This window comes from Galleria mellonella, unplaced genomic scaffold (assembly GCF_026898425.1).
Source record: "Galleria mellonella isolate WM207_F2 unplaced genomic scaffold, CSIRO_AGI_GalMel_v1 utg223, whole genome shotgun sequence".
NCBI classification, from domain to species: Eukaryota; Metazoa; Arthropoda; class Insecta; order Lepidoptera; family Pyralidae; genus Galleria; species Galleria mellonella.
The window spans coordinates 2223106-2247362 of NW_026442042.1; the positions used below are offsets into that span (position 1 = coordinate 2223106).

The following is a 24257-nucleotide window of genomic DNA, read 5'->3' on the forward strand; positions in this document are numbered from 1 at the left end:
TTGACTATATCCAAGTCTATGCCAAATTTTATGATGATAGTTGAGTCATTAAATCGCCAAAGTTTAAAAAATGAACGAATAAACTCACTTATTAATCATTTATAACATTAATAAAAATTATATTACAAGATACTATAAATTTCCTTCTTTATTATATTTAATATCTCTACACAAATAAATGAAAAGCGAGTTCATGTAACCGGTTACATACATACATTACGAAAGAATGCTCACAAATGCCAGTTAAAGCTGTAACAGCTAGAAGTGGAACGAGGATTCACTTGCTGGTTTTGATTCTACCTTTATGATAAACCAGATAACAAACACCTGGGGGAATTACCTACTGTACTGAAAGTTGAATTGACTAAGAAAAAATCACATCCTAAATTGGTCTAAGTAGGATCCGGAAACTCATTTACGTAATGTGCCTACCATTGCGGCGCGTAATTTGTGTATTATACTCCAAAAAATCATGGCACGTAAACTGATAACGTTATCGTTAATAGTATCACCACATTTGATAATATTTCGCGGATGATAAAATATATACCTACGTCATTTTATTGTGCAATTGAAAACCACAAATACAATTTGATAGGATTCCATACCACGTCAAAAAAAAAAAAAGAAATAGAAAAATATTCTGCGGCTTCACTCGAGCAGAACCCGCATCTCATGTTCCCAAGGGTAATTATATAAAGTTGATAGTTTTTGACAATATATAAACACATAAATTCGTACGCATTTTTATATATTCCTGGCATGACATTTATTTATTTTGCCGTGTGGTCCCGCCATAGAGTGAGCTATCTGTTCCTTTCCCGTGGGTGTTGTAAGAGGTGACTAAGGAAACATAATGGCCGGGAGATGATACTAGCAGGTACTACTACTATAATAGCAGGACCAAAGCCTATGCCAACTCGCCTGCCAAACGTGGCAACTGGCAAAATACTTCTTATATGGGAGGACTATTTTCAGTAGTTGATAGATTACGGCTGATGGGGGGGGGGGGGGAATTTGTTTAAAAGATAAAGAAAGCCAATGAGATCATTGATATTGAAGAAATAGCTAATTATAGAAAAAATATAGGTAAGTACAAGACAACTATAAAGACGATAAAACAATTTGTTTTTTTCTGTTCTGCTTTGGCATTCCTATATTCAAGTAATGTTTCGCTTTGTTTTTAGGAAGTCTTATATTATATATATACTTTTGAGAAATAAAAGATAATGGGTACCTTAAATGTCTTACACTACATTACTATTAGTGTCACTATTGCGATTGTTGCTATTAAAATAAACTTAACAGTGAATTTTTATATTTTTTGCTGATTGAACCCAAGATAGGGGCGTGTAGAGATGCGACTGGCCCATTGCTTTATTTTGGCAGTATTGAACTTTGTACACGGATTGTTGGACCTGTAATTTGGCCTCATTGATATACATGTTTAAAAATCAATGTTCAACTTAAATTCTAATTTTATGTACCTATCTATATATACAGATAGTTATAATATTATTTAATTGTATATTTTATTTTCTTCGTTGTTTAGCGTTTAGTTTTACAAAAGCGCGGCGTCTCAGTATTCTCACATAGCTATCTTATCTTTAACCCGAGTTTCAATAGTTGGGAATTTTTATGTGAAATCCTCGTTTTGTGTGTCAAAGTTGAACCGTTAAGAGGTGCAGTTACTGAGCAGACGAGATTCACGATTCCGCCAAACGCAACAATAGAAATTGTAACATGAAGTTAGGTACCTTTTATTCACCCATTTTATGAGTACAAATTATAAAGAAGACGTTTAACCGATGAAATGGCTGCAAAAAATGTCACTGCACGGATTTGTCCTGACGTAGATATACGATGGACATTTTTGCACGAATTAAATCTTTTGTCCATTTTGTCTGAAGACGTAATTCTGAAATAAAATAAATGCGTTAATGGGGTCGTCAAAGTTTCAGTTTTTTTTTCAAGTTCAGGGTTCTGTTTAATAATTTACAACAACTCCTATCTTTATCAGCTCAAACGATAATAAATAGCTGAATTTTTGTATTGTTTATTGCGAGGATAATCATGATCATTTAAAATCGTAGATGTTATTTATAATTTTTAAACATGTATTTTGTATATATATATATATATATATATATATATATATATATATATATATATATATATATATATATATATATATATATATATTTGTAAATATATTTCGCATATCCATATTTCGCATGATCCAATGATCCATTGAACATATTTGAGTATAGAAAATATTTACAAGATTGATGTGAACGATATATTCATTCATCATAATATCATCATATCAGCCTTTAACTGTCCACATAAGCCTCCCCCTTGGGGGATTTTGCCAGTAGTTGCCGTGCTTGGCAGGCGAATTGGTAATCGCAGTCAGGCTTTAGAGATATTTAAGAGGGATGTTGCTGCCTATCCTTCGCCCTCCTTTAGTCGGTTCTTACGACTCTCACGGGAAAAGAAGGGTGGCCTATTCTATGCCGGGACCACACGGCCAATATTCATTGAGAGTCGAAAATATCACAAGGAAACTACAAAATATTGACGGAACCCCAACTTGAATTTAGAGATTTTTTGTTTGTACTCGTATTGTGATGAAACGTTCGTCGTGCTTGACCGTTTAGTAATAAAAATATAATACTTATATAAATTTGGATAATCGTTACCTTAAAAATTACCTGCAAAATTATGCACATTTTATATTACTAATATCTATTGTGGTACCTACAGTAGCGTTACAGTTAATTTTTTTGTATACTAATGATGGAGTTTTCTGTACATCAGCAGATATAGAAATAGTTCGTTCAAATATCGTTGATATTGGAAATTCATTAGATTAAATAAAGTATTATCAAAGTTGGTAGTGGCGGACTTTTTTTCGATAAGACAATACAAACAGTTAATTTAATTCACTGATAAGATTCAATTCAACTCCGTATGATTTGAACCAGAGACATTATTATTTTAATTCATCTGATATTAAAACTTAATACGATTCTAATTTCAACAATATTTCGTTCGAATCTTATTTTATTATTTATATTAATTTAAATTATATAAAATTTATTCATTTAATTTAAAATCGGCATTTAAGGATGAGAAAAATGAAATTGATTTATAACTGAGTCGTTGCAATATCGTTGCGGTTTTCATTATGGAATTGATCGTAAAGGGATTCAATGTAAGGACGAAAGAAAAGACGCAGGTCTATATGTAGAGTAATAGACGATAAATAAACCGATAACTATGGCATTTGTATGTTGATACTACTTAACATTTTTTTTTTTTGTTTGTACAGAATAAAAGGATATGGTTTGGTATAGACCCCTTTACAGAAAGTTATTGGATGTTAGCTAATACTCCTATAAGAGGAAACTTTCATATTGCAAAAGAAAAAAGTATATTCTAATATTAAATTTGAAATTTTGCAAAAGATATTTGGAAATTTGCTATTTGAATTAGTCGATCACAGTTGAACCGTTGAACGAATTCTAATGAAATTTAGACGGGAGTACTTTTCAACCGACTTTAAAAAGAAGGAGGTTCTTAATTAAATTTTTTTATGTAAGGATACTAACAATTTGATGCTATAGAAGTTTAATAGTTAAGTTTTTATATAAAAATACTTTATTTTAAATTTGTTTTGTCACAAATGAAACTGGTTTTTTTTTGTGGGACACAATCTTTAGTTATTATTTTAATATATATTGATAAGATTGTAGTACACAGTCAGCAGTAAAATTAACTGACCAGTCAATATTAGTTTTAATAGAAAAATATCAGTCGATTATTATTCTGAAGAAAAATCGGATATGATTTTTATTGGTTTGCAATATTGCTATATCCCCGGGGCACACATCCCTGCCTCAATTCCGTCCGACCACCGTCTAGACTGATGAAATTATTTTAAAAATCGACGAAGATTGGCAAACAAGTTTGTAAGGATGAACATTGTTAGCTTTCACTCCACTCTGATTATCAATTAATAAGACGTTTAATTATCAAATGAATTTAGTCGTGAAACTTGATATTGAAAGGAGCTTTCTCTCGCTGAGAAAATAACTAACAGGGCAAAATAATGTGGTCTTACTGTATTGGAGAAAACCTGGTCTTGTGGTAGATTACTGGCATTGATTTTGTTTGTTAAGTATTATCCTACCCTATTGTTTTACCTGATTAGATCATGGTAAATGTTATAGAAACAAACCGGACAAAAAAGAAGAGTAAATGTATTTTAGTATAGGTAGTTGTTTTTTATAGTTGTAACCTAGTGACTTTTATAATTCAGATAATCAAGCAGAAAATTTTTGATTAGATCGAGATTATTAAATTAAGTAAATACATGTAATAGATTAGACCGAAAGAATATTGTAGTTCACTAAAACTCATTGTATTGATACAAAATGTTGTAAAATATACACTACGTATTCGAAAATAAACGATTAAAAAATTCTATATTTGCAATTGTATTTTATATTACGTTATCTCCTTAGATAAAATCTGCAAATTTTTGGCATAAAATGGAATGCCATTAACGCTATAAGTGCTGCATAATTACCATTACGCAGCGTTTATAGCGTTGAAGAGTCCGTACGCATGAAGCAAGAGAAATGTCATTACAAATGTATGGAAGAGCCTCAAATAGAATTTATTCTTAAAGAAATCTGTTAAATTTGCTAATTTTAGATAATGAATTTTCCGAAATTATTTCTGCATCATATTCTATCTTTAAGTCTATATCACGTGGAAGCACGACAAAGTTATAAAAAACGGATTAATAATCATCTAAAGTCAAATATTTTTAATGTTTCTAACAATTAAATAATAATCGCCACATTTATTCTATATTATCTGTATATACATATTATAATATGTTATTTAAATTTTGATTAATATGATGCCTTTTTACCGACTTCAAAAAAAGGCGATTCCCTATTCGATAGAATTCTTTTGTTTGTTACCTCATAACTCCGTCAGTTAAAAACCAATTTGAAAAACCCTTTTTTATCTGAAAGGATATACTTTTATCAAAATCAATTCAGTAGTTTTTAAATTAATATAACTTTATTTTTTAAATCAAAATAATTGATTTTGCTACAACTGAAATTGCTTTTTTATGAAACATAATCTTAAATTATTATCAATCTAGTATAATAAAATAAATGTTTTCATGACTTTATCAATATATCGCACTCACATATTTATAATAAATAGATCTAACTAAATATACTAAATATAAGAAATAAATAATTAGTAATTTTTATCCTTATTGCACATTAATTTATATATTCTTAAAATTACATTCGAATATAGTGTACAAAACAATACATACAGAAGTAATGATATTACTAAAATTTTTATTTCATTAAATACCCATAATGGTTAAGAGGTAGGGTAGTGAGATGGTAATGAATCTTTCTATTGAGCGGGTTGTATCCGAGCAAAGTATTAACGCTAATACCCAATTATAGACATCGCGTCAGATCGGTATACCGTTCTAAGAGAGATTAAGTGCTTTACTTGATAGGGGATTGAGACTATTATATGTTATTAGAATGCTTATATTTACTTAGAAAGGTAACTAAGAAAATAAGGAAAATTACGTAAATATATAACATTAGTCCCAATATTAGGCACGAGTATCTCATACTTAGAGAATGATTAACCCTATTAATTATTATTAGGCGGCATACTTTTTCTTCTATTGTTATTGTATCCATACACATTTTAGTTATTTTTTTTTTGTTTCTATTAGCGCGTTTATTTTTTGGAAGATGATAAGGCCTTTTTTTGAATTAAATTAAACTAATTTATTTTGTTGGTGCAATAGATTGTTGGCAACTGATAGTTTTAAATTTGTATTTATAACTTAGTATATATTTGTACAACTATGTAAAATGTATGGAATTAATAATATAATTGTTTTTGTGCATGATGTTATATCAACTTATTAATGACGACAGTAAACATATTGAAAGATGTAACAAATTAATATGTAACTATGGTTAGGACAAACACTATAAAGTCTACATATAAATATAATAGTTTACATATAAATTTAAACCTAATTATAAAAAAGAATTAATAATTATTAAATACAAGTGTTGTTCTAAGTTATACAGATAAACTAGTTTAATTAATAATAACAATAGGTTAAATTATATTGAAAATTTATTGAATTAAGTTTTAATATGCGGAAGTTCATATTACAGTTAATTGATTAGTATTATTTTATTTTATGCCACTATTATTAATATGCATGCTGCTACTAACATACGAGTACTATGTTGAGAATTACTATGATTTTGCCTGTCAGACAAGACTGAAAAGGTCATAGGGCTTCTACTAATAGTAATCAACACCGACTATTCGTAGTCGCACGCATAGTAATGGTAGTGGAATTACACGAAATAATACTAATAAATTAACTAGTGTAATTAGTGTGTTGCTGGAAATGAATATCAAGATTGTTGACAGAAGTCATAAATATATGAGTCACTGAATGTGTATCTATAAATTTCACGTGTAACCGGGTTAGCAAGCGAGAAAATTAGGAAATAACAAGTTATCAACTTTTAAAGCCATAAACGTATTGAAATCAACAGGACCAACCCACGCTTAGCGGTTGTGAGGTTTTTATTGTACTTATTTGTATCCATTGTTAGAATCATAAAATTTATCGACATACGCTTAGTTCACAAGTTTACTTTTTCAATGAAAAATGAACATGTGCCAATTGATTCAGTAATGCATAAGTTACACGCACAGAAAAAGTCTATAATTACTAACGTTTATCTACAGTGATCTTTAGATGCAAATTAAACAAGATTTCTGAACGCAAATGCATTTGCGTATCTACTAAATATACTCACTTTCTAGTGAAACAAATGTTATCACATATATAGGTACTTTTAAAATAAAATTGAATATGTAGAGAAATTTAATGTAAACATTGTTTACATTAAATTTCTCTACAATAGTTACAACTTTAAATCTATTTTGTATTTGTTACTTCAATATTTATTCTTTTTTTTTCATTTTATATCTACATCATATAAAACCAATCCTATTGATTATAAATATCTAAAGTATAAATCTTAAATCTAAAAACGAAATAGGTTCAGAATGAACAAAGATACCGTATGTTACACATATACAAAAGTGGAAACGAATTGAAAACCTTCTCTTTTTTGCTTAAATAACGAAATTACGTTTTCGTTTTTTTTATATGACTGCTATTTGTTTGTTAATAAATATGTAAATTTACCCAATATTTCTTTTTAAATATACATCATTATACAAAATTAAACCTCATATACGAATTTAATATACATAGACTAAATGTAATGTCGACGTATGTAATGTAACCAAAAGTGATGACAAATTTACCAGTTCCAATTAATTTCTGAGTGTAGGGTGTAGCGTTTGTTGAAGCGTACGCTCGTCCGACGGATTACAAATATTATAGAAAAGCGGTAATTCGGACAGTGATTTATAGAGCGGGGGTGGTCCCACCCTCGCTAGGGGCACTGCCCAACTTACACACGACATTGATTTCTGGATACGGGAAACAAGTTTTGAGTAATCTGACCGCTAACTTTCGATGTATTTATTGACGTTTCTGGGTTACTGAAATCTTTATTACTGTAACAATGTCCGATTTTGGCAGCTTACTCGTCAATAATAAAAAATAGTATTATAACGTTTAAATTACCTGTATAAGAGTAATTTCAAATTTCTATAAAAATAATTACCTATTATTCTGTTATATACTTTAGAAAATTATTTATAATAGGCACCTATATCAAGATAATACTCAGCTTAAAGCATGTGAAAAAAATAATAATATATAAATATATATAGGTATATATTGTATTTATTTAATAAATTCAACATTTTGTTTAAATAACTCCAAAAAACATTTGTACCTCCCTCCTTACTTAGAACCTAATACTTTTTGTTATGACAAATAAAAAATTCTCATAACATTTTTTTTTTAATTTGAATTAGCAATGATTTAAAAATGGATTAGGTACCAACAGCTCGCCATAAATTTTGCTCTTATTTGTATACATTTATATTACTATACAAATCCTACTATTATAGTAGTATAGTGTATATTAAGGTTTCTTTAGGATCAGTAACACGTATCTGATACTCCTAGTGTTGCAGGTGTCCGTAGGCTACAGTGACCGTTTGCCATCTGACCGGCTGTAGGCTTGTTTGCCATCTTTATGGTATATAAAAAAATATAGATGTAAGTGAGGTTTTGTAAAGTTTGTGAGGATTAGAATGAAATTCGGAATACAGTCAAGTATACAAAAAACATAGGATAATTATATATATAGATTCACGCGTGAAAAGCAGCAGGTTACAGCTAGTATTCCATAAATTAAATATAAAAAAAGTACAAGAGGTTAAAACATTATATCAAATAGATCCGTGTCATAAATCAGATACATTTCTTATTTTACGCACACATCCAAGTATCACGAACGAACCCCTAGCGCGTCCGCGTCAACTTTTTATGTGGGTACATCATATCAACGTAAAACTAGTTTAACATTTTTACTTGAACGCATGTCATACTGTCCGTATTTAACTTTTATAGTCACGAGATAGTAATTTCGGCTGATCCATAACAATAACGGTTTAAAATCCTTAGGTATAAACATTATGACCTGTTGTTTTTGCCTAGATACCTCAATTCTATTGTGTTGAATAACTGTGTTAATTAATTACATTACAGCTATCCTGATTAGCGTTATTATTGAAATGTGTAAGTGGGTTGGGTGTCAGCAGTCGGATACTCTGCTTGTCAGTTGAATGTGCAGCCACGAGTTTTTGTCGGCTGTCTGCCTCTTGTCATAATCACAGTTTAACTTAATTAAATATAGCCCACAATTGATACATTAAGCTAATATAATGGTTTAATTATATAGATGTTGACAGCAATGATAAGTTGTTATTATGACTGTTTATTTGAATTTGAAATTACTGTCTTTGCTGATTTATTCATAGTATTAAAATGATAGCATGACATTATCCACATCATATACTCTAATGGCATGTGGGCCAGAGGCTATTTGTGGGATCAACGCCATGAGTTTACCTCCTACATTCTTCCCTATCAGCCGTCGTTTTTATTACATAATCTATTTCATTTTTTCCTCAGTATTCATTTATCTTTAAAACCATCTAAATTCATACTTGAAACCCTGTTTTTAACGTGAATTTTATTTCTCTACATGTGCCATTTATAGAATCAACGGTAACTTCGCAGCTTGTATATTTTTACTATGGTGAGTTAGTGTAGTATATTAACATACTATATCTCTTCAAATTCAACTAATTTAGAGACCATTTTAGAGTTTGAGAGCTAATTATCAATATCAACCTATATATAATTAATTCACAAGAATTTTTTTAAAGTTGTTTCGAAATCGAATTTTTTATATTTTATACCTATTGTAATATTTTTGTTTTGTGGCTGAATAAGATTCTTCTTAGTATAAAAAGGTATATGTTAATATTAACACTTTAGTTATTGGCAGTAACTGTCCACAAGTAGCATAGATAAACTAAGCCATCATTTTACGGAGCCAAACGACCCGACCCTCGCACCGTTTTTAGCATTAACATTTATTATAATATGAATTTGTACCATTCAAATCTATCTATCGATGTGAGTTAGCTAATATATTGTGATAACGTAATATTGAATTTAAAAAGTATATACACTTACATTCCATTAGCTATTATTCGATCGTAGCTACAATAGTGTATTTAAAGAGGGGGGGAGTCTAGTACCCATTTCAGGATCAAATTCATAGCTTTCAACTATGAGCAAATTACTACTGAAGGTTTTGGACAATGAAACGACGTGGTATTAATAAAAAAAAAAGAATTATCGTATAAGAATTTATTATGTATGCTTATATTAAGACTACTGTATACATAGCATTTTTCCAGAGAGTCAATGTTATGCAGTATCATGATTAAAGTTAAATTTTAACCGCTATTACGAACATATTAATAATGAGTATTCATTTAAGAGATATTTATTTCTGACATTTAAAAATCGGGAAATAAAATTACCTACTACTTAATCTAGTCTTGTTTGTAGTTCTTTTAACTGGTTTTGATAAAAATAAGAGATGGTCATTGAGAAATTTTTGATTAATGAAAAGAAATCAATAGCTTGATCAGTAAAAGATGGAAATTGTGAAAGTGGTTTTATTTCGTACTGACTGATTAAACAACACAGCCAATTTATTGTAAATATATAAATACCAATATTACAAGGATATATGTAATATTGACATTTATAATATATTGACTTTCTGTTTTTAGTTTATTTTGCGGCGAAACGACATGTGTACGACTACATTTACAAATGCAGGATTGCACAAGCAACTTCATACATAGTCGTAAATACCTACATCATCATCATATACCTTTATCCCAATTATTTATTTCGGGTCGGCGTAATATGTTTTTAACTTCCATTCTTCTCTATTCATTTTCATTCTGGCCATATCATCTTTCGCACAGCCCATTCATATGCTTTTAGGTCTTCCTCTACCATTATAGACTTATACTCGTGGGTACATTATATATATATACTATTGCTAAACTAAGCTATTATGGTAAACGTAATACTCCACATGCCAACATTTCCATGAGCATATTAGAATAGAACGTAGTAAAGGATGAACTTACCACAAAATTTTTGGTACTATTTAATATTACAGTAAGTAAAACAATTAAATGGTATTACGTGATAATAAATATTAATAGTAAATAGGTTTTTATGTTAAGACAACACTTTTATATTGCCACAGAAACGAAGACGGTCGGTATGAATTCTAAAGATGCAAAAATAATAGGCATTACCATGTTGTAACCACTACGAACGGAGCGTGTCATATTTTGTATTTTCAGTTGGCCAGCAAACAATATGATTTCATTATATACAAATTTTATTGTATTGAAACTTTCTGTCAGTTTCTATGTAATTGAATTTATACTGGGCTTGAGAACAAGGTTAACTTTATTTTCCGAAATTGAAGAAAAAAAGGCTTAGTCTTAAAAGATTGTAGATTTACGCAACTTTCTCCAATAAGCCGTGTTTTATTAAATAATTTTCATAATAATTATGAAGACACAAATACATCTAGATAGGTATTACTACTTATATGCAAGTATTCAGTATGCATAATATTATATACAATATACTAGAGCAAGTAAAATAAAACACAATATCCTACACTATTTGCGGTAATAATTAGCCTATATACTTTTTTTTATCGGGACAATACTAGTATCCACCAGTTGGACGTTAATGAATAAATGAATGAGTATACTTTATTTGCATTATACAATATAGCAAATAAGCAAGACAACAATAAATGTAACGATACAGTTGTATAAGTCCAGTAAGGCGGCCTTATTGCTGAAAGCAATCTTTTCAAAACTTATGGACTTGAAAAGATTGTTTTCAGCGATAAGACCGCTTATTTACGATTATGGATTTATTGTTGTATAAGTACCTACTTATACAATAATTAACAATTATACAATATTTTCATACCTATGAAAATATTGTATAATTAAAAAAGTTAACAATGTAAAACATCAAGGAAAATAATTATAAATACCTATTATCAAATATGAAAAATAAAATTATTAACTTTATACTATATATAAACGTATATATTATTATTAAATATACATATACCAAATACTAGAACAAATGTTAGGCACAAGAAAAACAAATTAACATAAAATAAATAATTGTATACATACATAAACAATAAAGAATGCCAACATATCAAATGAAGGCCCAATCAGATAGAATGAAAATAATCTTTCACATGTCGCTTGTTAAGGTAAGGCATATTCAATTACCTATATATTTATTATTATTATAATCAAGGGCACTTTTATAACATATCATAACACGGCACAACGTTGCACGATTTTATTGTCTGTATCATATAATAGAACAACAAAATATGGACGCTGCCGAGATTCTTTTAGGAAAGTGCATTTGTATCTACATCTACATACATATATATTTTGTAACAAATTTAGACAGCAAACTGTTGCCTTTACTGAATTTTCCGATATCGTAGACGTATGCGTATGAACTACATTGACAGAAAATTAAAAATTCTTTTTTTATGCAATTTAGAATGGCAAACAAGCTGACGGCCCACTTAACGAAAAGTGATAACCTATTTTCTTATACAATTGCGTACATTTTACATAGACATTTTAGTTTCTTATTAATTGGTTATACCTATATAGACCATAAAATCATGTACTAAAATAAATTATAAAAGTGTCCGATGTAAGTGTTTTATATATTCCAATAAAATACTATAATTAACTTTATTTATTGGTCTCATTACCTATACATATCCGATATACTCAGTTTATACAAGTGAAAGGTTTTTTTGAAAGGAACTGGCTGTGAATGTCATTTTTTCGATAAAATCTTTTTGCACTTAATACCGTTTTTACGTGCTTTGATATAAATAAAAACGTGCAAAGTTCAAAATTTATTTAATTCTTAATTTACAATGGAATACAATTTCATTAATACTCGTAACTGTTAAAACATTTAGCCCTAAAAAAATTCATTATATACGCTCATAAATTATAATATCAATGTAATAAATCAATAGATATTAACGTTCACATAACTAGCGTATTTTATATAGAAGAAGGTAATAATACATTTATACCTTTGGAATTTAATCATAGCACTACAAAAGCTGACAGAGTCGTGACACAATTCACACAGTTGAGCAGTAAAGTAGGTCCTGCAGAGGAGAGGTGATACGTTAAATAAATTTAATAACTACATTCGCAATCTCTCGAAGCTTTATTAGCCCTTCTCAATTATTTTCTCAGCAGGGCTACATATTCTGAAGAATACAAGAAATAATACGATTTTTTTGAATATTTATGATATATGAATATTTTTTTTAATCTAAAGGGGATTCAATGTGATGTCAGTTGGTTATATTCATTTATTTATTTAAACTTTAATACATAGTGAAACATAGATATATAATGGGGACTTAACACCGGACGGTGTACTCTACCAGACAACCATTAGGTAAACTGAGAAATAAGTAATAAATAATATATGGACTGAAACTGTATTGTTATGTTTCATTAAAAATTAAAATAAACCTAAACTATATTTGTAATTTGTAAATGAGTTAAAAATGTAAGTTTTTAAATTACCTATATTTTTAAATTTTACGCGACATCTTCAATAATACTGAATAATTTTTGATAATAATGATTATGTTACGTCCATGGTGCTGTTTATATCTTTAGGCGGTGGTTAAGTTCATCATACTAAGTTTAATAAAAAAATAAACTGCACATAACAGGATTTACTACCAACTTTTATATTAAATATATTGAAGCTGCAATTTTTTACTTAATAAAATTTTAAATTAAGATAAATTTATACTTCTATATCAAGCTTTAAGTACTGCGATAGTCGCACTAGATGGATATTTGATCGACAGCAAGAGGATAATATAAAAAATACTATACGAAATACATTAAAATTGTCGTTTGTTGATCATTAAATGTTTCATTCAAAGTTATAAGTAGTAATTACTCGTAATGTGTAGGTAAGTAAGTATCTATAATAATGTAAGAATATATTAAATATTATTAGATTGAAAATGAAATTACGGGCCGCAAGTTGGTGATAGCTTTGTAAACTGCAGTTATATGGATCGATAGGGCATACAGGGTCGTAGGCACAGCGACCCGATCATTGACGGCAGGTCCATAAGCAACGGTACCGACTGACTGACCATGTCCATTCAATATGTGATTGGACTTGATTTTATTCAGTGCTAGTTTGTTCCTGCCATCCTTAGTCGTGATATCTCTCATTATATATTAAGATGTATATAAAAATGTACATCGATAAGTCGATATACATTTTTATGGTCAAATAATACATACATTCAAGTATTAGTTGTTCGTCTCTTAGATGTAATTTTTTTTTGTAAATTGTTTAATTTTTTTTATAAGTAATTCTTACTATTCCTTATTAGCGATATTGTATTATTCGTTTATTTGCTATTTATTTTATTTTATTTTTTGTAAATTAATAGCTTAATCTAACATCATGAAATTTGGTTTAAATTTAATATTTTATTCCATATCGATAAACATGTACGGATGAGATTGCAGGTTGAAACTAGTTATGGTATAAATAGGATAATAATCGAAAGGAAAATAAAAACTGAAATGTCTTGGAGAGCATTAAAATTTGATAAATTTTATTAAAAGTAAGTCTATTCGGTAATAAAAAAAAGTTCAACGACAACTAAAACGAGAAAGTGTTTACGTGCTTCTAAAATCAGTAGATATTCTCAAAAAGCACTGCGTGAGAAGCAAAACCAGCTTCTGTTATAATGACGGATACTTATAAAATAGTGATACAACAATAGTAGAAATAAGATAACAGTGCTCCTAATTGGGACTTTAGTCGCGCTACAATAGCATTGTAGTTTGTTGAAATTCTCTTTACGCATGCAATTTTTTTTGGAAAGTAAACGTACCCAATCGAAATTGGTCTGGTATTAAGTTCAATGTACTGTTAAAGTGAGATAAGATCATATCTTTTAACAAGATTAGTTTATATAGGTACACGTGATGCTATTTTAGTTTGTGGGACAACAATAGGCATCTAACTGTCACGTTTAGAGCTTTACAGATCTAATATCATTGCAAAATGTTAACGATCCAAATATTCAGCTTTCACCAGGACTCAATTATTTATAACTAGCTTTTACCCGTGGCTTCATCCGCGTAACCAGAATATGTACAGTGACGTGCTTAAATAGTAGCCTATGACCTCTATTCCGTATATTTTGTGTATATTATGACAATTGGCTGAGCCGTTAAGGCCCTATGAGGTAAAAAACAAGTAAACAAACAAATTGACATTTGCATTTAAAATATCGGTAACTATTTTAATGCCCTAGATTTACATGTCTATTTTAAAACATAAAATTTCCTTTATAATTAGTAGTTGTATTTATTACTTGAATTATTTCGTAGTAATATTCGGTAAATTATGCTAATTATTATATGAAATATGATGCATAATATAAGAAATATAGGAACAAAAATTTTGTTTTCTGTTAGACAATTTAGAATACAGAAGTCTCCGACCACGTTTACTGAAGGTACTTGTATCTAATAAACGAATTACGGCCACATTTGCTGTTTTTAATCGATTTAAAAAAAGGAGAAGGTTATATGTTCCACTGTATTTTTTACATTTGCGTTAGGAAACGCAAAAATAAAAGAAGAAAATATATATTTTGGTTTACTTATTATCTTTATATTATACTGCATACTTCGTCCTCAATACGTATCTGGTGATCTACCATCACTGATTACAGATAACTGACATTGACATTATCAGAATACTTATCGTAAATTTGTAACGTTTAAAAAACTAATTTGATTCACGACGAAAAAAGCTTCTATTATGCAATTTTAATTGGATTGGGTCGATGACATGGAGTGGCAACACATACTTAACGAATAGGTAGGTGTATTTTTTTCCAACAAATCACTTTCTCACTTGCCTACCATAGCGAGTGATTTACATTGCGTTGACGTGTTTTGTTACGCATCGTCTGATTGATAACAAGACTTACTGTAAAAAATGAAATTGTATTAATTCATTAAGTAATAATTATTTGTACCACACCGTGCATTATATTTTCGTTTTGTTTATGTAGGAGTATTAAATCAGGACACTTTAATTAATTTCACTCTAGATTTACCCATTAGCGGTTTTAAAATTATTTTCTAGAGAGGGCTTTAGTTCTTAAAAAATGCATATATGTATATATAGACTTATTTTTTGAAGTTTTGTTTCGATCCTTTTTTTATACCACAAAAATGACAAACAAGCATGCAGCCTGTCTGATGGTAAATAGTTACTGTAGCCGACGAACGCCTGTAACACTAGGGGTGTCACGTGCGCGTTACCTTTTTTGAGGTGGGCACCATGATTTCCATTTTTACGATTTTTACCATAGATATACTGATTTATTTTTTTACTATTTCATCATCAGCATTGATTTATCTGTCTCGTTACAAGGTATCGTTGCATTTGAAACTGGTTTAATTAACTAATTTTATTTTCTCAGTAAATTAGTGTTATAAATAATAAACGAACGGATATAAAGTGGTAACAATCGCTTTTAATATGGAAATATAAAATAATGACTTAAGATTTTGCTCCAAGTACCTAAATACTGCGAGTTTCATCGTAATAATATTTATATGACACTAACACGGAAGTAAATCCCATAGATTTAAATAATTATGAAACTCACAATTATTAAATAAAATACTGATGATATAATGAGACAATGTATTGTATTTTTGAGTTCCAAATTACATTTGACTATCTTATTTTCATATCGAAACAAGACTATATTGCTGTTTCAGCACAAAAATATTTATATAAAAATACTTAGGTACATATTTTTTGCATATATCACATATATAAATTATAGACATAGCATAACATACTCGTAATTCTATTTTTTATCTAAGATAACGCAGCATATGCATTATAGAAAAAATAAGGTTGTCCAATATATGGTTGATGTAAAAAAGCAGTTATATACGTTGTATAAACTACTCGCGGGCTACACATTACCATCTCTATTAAAACGTAACTGTTATTGGTTGTCTGCTATAAATATAGAAATATATCAAAAACTTCATAAATGTTAACATAACTAACATTTTTAAGCATTTTGATGTTCGTATGCAAATGGTTTCGGAAGTTTTCAATGCTTCCACAAGACGAATGGCAATAAAAACAACGCGTGCGGTAATTGAACTGCCTCCGCTCCCGGCGTTCCCTAATTGCATGGACAGAGACGATTCCCACGCGCGCTAGTTCAGTTTTATACAGCTTTATGCGGCTTTAATCAAAATTCCGTGAATCACAAATACTATTTCAATACTATACAAGATAGAGTCGAAGTCATTAGACAAACAATTGTGACATTTCCATACTAATACGTTGCGACTAGTTAAAATTGTATTAAAGAGTCAACATTTTTTGTCGTTCTTCAACGCACGTTTCTTTGAGAATCGTTCAATTTCGGTCGTAGAACACTCTTCTTAAAGGATACCAGTGGTTTCTATATATGAAAGTTTATATATTTCTTCTTGGCGCCTTAATGAATTAACTAACAATAAATAAAATTTGGTATATACCTACATACTATCTATATTTATTGTCATGATAATAACTGATACTAGGATTCATTAGTAAAAAATCTAAGGACACAGAGATATTTTACCTATTAGTAAATTATTATTAAAATTAATTACCCTATTACCGTTTATAGTTTCTTTTTTATATTTCTTCTGAATTCTACGATCCAACTGCAAGTCAATACAATAAAAAAAAAGTACGTAAAGAAAAAAAAAACAAAAATAATAATCTCTGTTTATATAACTGTCTAATATAAACTTCAAACTGTGTAATTTTTGTTAAAACTGTATGATTTTCCGACGGATGGTATTAATGTCCCGTATAAGAATTATGTGAAGCAAAGCCAGTAATTGGGTGCACCAGAGCGGCAGTAGTAATTGATATGGCGAACTAGCGGTTCTCATCGGCTTATGGCTGCTTCTGGATACGCCCTTCGATATGTATGGTATTTCGATATGCGAGACTGCATCATATACTTCAAGGTGGAGCATAGTGTCAAAAACGGGCCCGAATTCAGTTACCCAAGAATAGTAAATGGCCGATATATATTAAAAAAAAATAACGAAGTACGTCATTTTTAATTGCTGCAAATAATTCAATTGAAGATTCCCAGATTAGATAGATTTTAAATTTTGAAGTTTAATGATTCTAACAGGTAATACATTTTTTATTTATTTTTTTCTAGGATATCAATTACAGTCTTTGATAAAGATAAACATCATTATGCTCTGTTTACTTCGTTTTTCAAATATAAACCCTTTTTATTGAGTAACAAAGTTGAAGTTTTATATATTCTGGTATTGAATATCTAATGGCTGAAACTAGTATTAACTTTAAAATTATTATATTATAGTAATTTAAGTTCATGTTTGTAATGACATGCATTTCTTTTTGGTTAATGACTTCTGGCTAAAGCTTAATAAATAATAATAAATGTGGTATCAAAAATTACATATTTTTATCAATTTGTGTATGCCAAGTGTTTGTAGATTTCATCTAAAGGTATAATCATCGAAGCAAGATTCAAGTTGTCCCAATCGACTTTTGAACGCAGATCGATTTGCTTATGAACTTACGATGTTGCAACTGTTACTGTTAGTAGTTATCGATGCTTATCGTATGTTAATGGATGTTTAAACGATTATACACGTGGTAGATGAACGTTTGTACAAATAAGCATGTTTTGGTTCCGCTGTACAATTATCAGCCCTCGGCTAGATGAGATGCCAATGTAACTTGAGTTATGGGCGCATTTAAATAATATAATCCGTTGCAGTGTAATTTATATATTGTCATTGACCTTTAGTGGCTTTAGTACATATTATTCTTACTCATTAAAATTAAAATAAAAAAATATATTAATTTTCTTTTTGTATTTTAATTGAAATGCAGTGTATTTTAAATAAGCACGAACTTTAAAAAGTGTGTTATTTTTAAATATTCATAAAATTGTTTGCAGTCATCACGGGAAAAAAATATAACAGTGTCATAACCTTAGGGCATAACTTAATGTTTTACTGAATGTAAGTCTAGAATAATTCTGATTCTGTTCTATATAGGAAGCTTTTCATAAAAATAAATTCTTATTAAAAACAACAAAATATTAAATAAGTAGGTAGTTGAAAATGATTGCAGTTAAATATGTAATAATAAATTTTACGTTTAAATGGATATAAAAAAAAAATTTATTCTTAAAATCACGCAACATTCGCTTGAAATTGTCACTACGATGAACTTCCCTGAATTATACTTTCAGGTATAATTACTTGATGTATAAGGTAAACATTTGTTCTGTAAATCTACCTTTATTGACTATTATGTATTACTCATTAAATAAATATACTGCTAGACTGCAATTGTATAAGTAATTACAGATTAGGGTATTTTTATTACTATACCTCATTTGTTCTTATTACCATACCTTATTTGCTACCAAATAAAAATAACCAAGTCTAAGACATTCATATTAAAAATCTGAAAGCTTACCGTAACGTTATTTAAGATGAGTAATGGCAAGAGCATCAAGTAGCTCGATTTAAGGGACATCTTTCACGATTTACACATAAACAAAAATTTATTGTTTGTTGTAGGTTACGTTCAGGACGTGCGCGAGGAGTTCCCGCCAATCCGGTAAGAGATGACCGAGGCGTCTGTTGGCGTACGCTAAGCCCGCCAAACTGAAGTACTAAGCGGTAAGCACCGTGAGAGCTTCGCGAACCGTCGTTGAATGGCGCACTCCACTCGGAGGGAGAGATGGCGGGAGGGCCGATCTTGTAGGGGAAACCGCCGGTAATTCACTAAGAAAAGTTATTTGCCGACCCGTCTCGTAGGGACTTAGTAATAGAAAAATTTAACCGATTCACCACATTAGGGTAAGCCTTACGAGAGGATAGTGTAGGTATACATCGATTTGATGAGGTTCTTTGTAGTAAGTAAGTATATTTTAGTACCGGCACAAATATAATTTTTAAGATTGAGTATGAAAATTTATTATTAATACTAATTACCTCCTACTCTTTGCGACCGTTCATTAACCGGGACAAAAATGAGCTGTCTTTTTCCATCCCAAATAGTACCTATTATAAATAATACCTGTATGTAAACCAAATATTATAATGATTGGTTGAGCCGTTTAAACATCAAGAGGTTACAAATAAACAAAAGAATTCTCTTTCACATTTATTATATTAGTAAAGATAATGAGAATTTATGGCGAAATTTGGTAATTTACTGAGTAGATGTTATTAGCATATGCGTGAAATTTTTGATGACGTCAAATACCTATGACCATCCTTGAACTTCAGGCGTTTGTCTGCTGCACGCAGACATTAATAATTATATAATTTAATACTATATTCCACGACTGCATTTCTTTGTATGCTGTACGTTGACTGTAAATGCAAAAATCGCATATATGAAATTTAATATTAAACTTGCGAAGTTGGACTGACATTGCATTACCTGGACAGAATTCCATCTTAAATCCGTTTTTGGGATTGATGCATCTTTACGCGCTACTGAAGAAAATTATACTACCGAAGAATAGAAACAAATAGAATAGGTTCTTTGTATATAGAAATGATGATAAAAAAGGATTCTCTAGGCTTCACCATTAGACCCATTCCAGCGGTTTTGAAAACAAAAGCACAGCTGTACATTATTGAGGATTTGGGTTGACAGTAAACTATACAACAACATCATCATTTATTTTAAATACACAATCGGGACTTAACGCGATGTAAAAGCTTCACAGATGAACATGCTCCTTTATGGCCGACATTCCGACGTGGATTGTACCATGATGTGATCACGACACAAGGTGGGTAAACAACGTGAAAGATTAAAATTAACTAACATCATCATCACCTTAACTGTCCACTGTTGAACATAAGCCTCCCCTTTGGGGGTTTTGCCAGTTGTTGCCATGCTTGGCAGGCAGATTGATAAACGTAGTTAGGCTTTGGAAATGTTTTAAGAGGAACGCTGCTGCCCATCCCTCGCCCTCCCTTAATCACCTCTTACGACACCCATGGGAAAGTAAGGGGTGGCCTATTGTATGGTGGACCCACACAGCAACAAAGTTACCATAAAGAGCTATATTACTAATTGCCTATACTAAATTTTAAGTCGATCTAGTGGATAGAAGTATACTTAAAATTTGTGACTCTGGATAGGTACATACTTAACATTCAATCGAACCTCTCTAATTGATTACAAAAATAAATCCTCTTTTTTGAAAATCCCAAGTTAGTTTAGAATTAAAAAAGATATCGCATAACATAAACATAAAAAACCGCCATTTTAAAAATGTCCATCTAGAGGGCAGCAAAACTTTTCAATAAAGTTACAAATTGTGTTATAGAATTATAAAAAAAACCTACTTAATCACTGCATTTTTCCAGTGAAAACAAGGTAATATCCACCGACTAATTAATTTAGATATGCATGTTCCAAGCGGCATGTTAAATGTCTATGTTTAAAAATGCACGGAAATTCCAGATCAATAGAATACACCCGACAACGAACACGCATATTGCCCATGAAAATATTTCCGCAAAATTATACTATAGGTATCTACTTTATTACGGAATGGAGTTTATGAATAAAAAAACCGGCCAATTGCGATTAGGACTTATCTACCAACGGTTCTGTACGAATATAAAAACTAAATACAGCTGTTTAGACGTTGGTGGGGAAGGGACTATGTCTAATCAGGTTGCCTTACATATGACTTTTCCCTGGAAAGCATTGTAGTTAATTCAGCTTTAATTCTTCGCTGGCCTATTAATTTGATTTCATCCTTTATTAGTGTCTTGCTATTCACCTTCATCTATTAAAAGAACGGTTAAACAGATTTAATACACAGTGATACGACATAATAACCTTCAAGAAAAGAGCATATTCCTTTTTAAAAGGCCGGCAGTATATCTGCAATGCCTTTGGTGTTGTGGGTGATCATGGGCGGTGGTAGTCACTTACCATCAGGTGAGCCGTATGCTCGTTTGCCCCTGTGTTGTAAAAAGTGAACATATGCAGCAAACAACGGGATACCTGCTTTTTATCTCAATATACGCAGGCAAAGCCGCGTAATACGATTAGTGTAATAATAATAACGTAATAATTATTATTGATCTGGGGAGATATAGCTATATATTTTTTATACAACTTAGAATGGCAAACAAGCTGACGACCTGATGGAAAGTGGTAACCGTCAGCTATAGGCATGAGCAGTACCATGGACATAACAGAGTATACTGTTTCGCCCATGATACCCTCCATGCGTTGCCCTTCCTGTAACAATGGTTAACCTCCTGATCTCCCGGAATGCAATAATTTCTCCGGCTTTTCTAAAAATATTGACTTAGATAGTGACAAATTGTTCGATGGAGTTGGACTTTTGCGTGAGATGCGACCACATCTCGTTGAAGAAAATAGAGTGGATTTATGCTGGGTTGACTTCTTTACGAAATCGAAAGATAGAAATCCCTGTCCTGAATTGAAAAGAGTAGTCACGTTTGTTCCTTCCATTCCTGTCTCTAATGCTTTATGCAAGCATGTTATCAGTATGATGGAGCAATAAAAGAAACCTAATGAGTATTTCTTTAGTAAAAGCAGAGTTACTAGTACTAACGAAATTAGAATTTTCATGTAAAAACTTTTATGATTTTGTAATAAAAACCGACAAATATTAGACGCTGCTCGAAAAGAAATACAAATTTCAAAAATATTTAATGATTTACTTTTAATAACTCTCCCGGGTTGGCCCTTTCGAGAGTTAGCAACCTAGGTATTGCAGGCGATCATAGACTATGGTAACCGCTTACGATCAGGTGGACCGTTTGTTTGTTTACCACTTCAATGTAATAAAAAGTTTTTGTATATTTTTATCAAATACCAGAGGGGGACTTTGTACAAATTGTCTACTTGGGAACCTCTGTAGTCTATTTCTTAATCTCACTCGTTTTTCTACCGTATAGCAGCTGCGCTTGTATGTCAACTTTTAGACTTCCGCGTTGCATGGTTTATAAGAGAGAGAAATTAACGCAATCATTTAGGTAAACTATGATAATTTACCTGGGTTATCTCGATGTTTCGACGTTGTGCTTATATAATGACGGTAAAATTTACTAGTAACGGAGTCATAAGTTGTTAGTTTTCAAGAACGGGAACACGCAATGGTTACCATTTAATAGATATAGAAGTATAGACCTTTGAGGTTCGTCCTTGAAAATTTATCTTTTAAGTTGCAATAATAACAGTAAATATGAACTAAATTTAGTATTTTTTAAAATTGTTTCATAAAATAATATTATTTAAAATACCATATAAACTTATCAACATGTACGTAATCACAGCAATAACAAAAATCTTTATATAACTCCATACTGAGAACGTAGCTCTTAAGAATGGTTATAGATCTACTAATGTACAACCTGCAACTAAGTTTTTAAAATATTACTTAAGAATTTTATCGAAATTATTGTAGAATGATTAAAAGTCAGCGTCAATTAAATCTATTATCCAAATAAAAGCGTTTCATTGTAGGTATCCTCTATAGATACTCCAATATAAAGACCGTAAGACCATACTACTCACGTTATATTAAATAAATAGGTATGTAAATATTGCAATATATTCATAAATGAATCTTTTGTAAAAAATTAAGCCGTACCAATGTATGGTATTTCATAACAAAATTTATAACAGAGATAAATTTTGTTATAATCCATATATATATAATTAGTAACATGATTTTTATAGACATAAATATTGGTCCATATACTTATTTAATGAGTACAAAGAGTAAGTGATGAATTTTTTAACTACAAGCAAATCACGAATTTGATAAGATTTTTTTACTTGAGCGCTATTTATAAACAGATTTACATACGTAAATGAATCATGAAGTTATAGATAGATAGATACTCTATTAAATTACCTGTGGATAAATATGGAAAAAAATAATAAATTAAAAATTTGTTTAGATTTTTCTTATTTAAATGGCTAAATTGATTCGAATGAAACTTGGTGCCTTATTATGGTCTAATATATGATTAATATTACTCTATGTTTTAAATTAAGACATAGGGTACCATTTATTCCAGTTCAAATGAATAAAACCGCAGGCTACAGCCAGTATATGTATTTACGCCTCGGGGTTTAGGATTAGCACTGTGTGTAGAGTACGGCCAATGCCCTAGTCAGATAAGATGACATCAACATCTCAATGGTCAATTCATGATATAAAATATGTAAATTTTTTCAATATGGCCATTCAGGAGGGTTAATACAAAACATTGGATTTTATTTTACAACCACCAATCTATTCTAAGCAGGTATATTTATTTGATAGGTCCATAAAACGTATTTATAGTGACCTAATATTTAATGACCTAATGATGTTTCGTGTCAGCCTGAA

At 30.2% G+C, this 24257-nt stretch overlaps 1 protein-coding gene and 1 long non-coding RNA gene across 3 annotated transcripts in view; one reads left to right on the plus strand and one right to left on the minus strand.

The window, feature by feature from the left end:
• Positions 1-19521, minus strand: part of LOC113517537 (uncharacterized) — a 55247-nt gene extending 35726 nt beyond the window's left edge. For both annotated transcript variants that reach the window (XM_031912544.2, XM_026902235.3), the window contains exon 1: positions 19325-19521. In XM_031912544.2, the coding sequence (XP_031768404.2) occupies positions 19325-19384 (60 nt within the window). In that variant the 5' untranslated portion in view covers positions 19385-19521. The remainder of the gene's footprint in view (positions 1-19324) is intronic.
• Positions 458-24257, plus strand: part of LOC128200620 (uncharacterized) — a 28284-nt gene continuing 4484 nt past the window's right edge. The window contains exons 1-2 of the long non-coding RNA XR_008252811.1: positions 458-687; positions 19429-19627. This is a non-coding gene — a long non-coding RNA (uncharacterized LOC128200620). The remainder of the gene's footprint in view (positions 688-19428; positions 19628-24257) is intronic.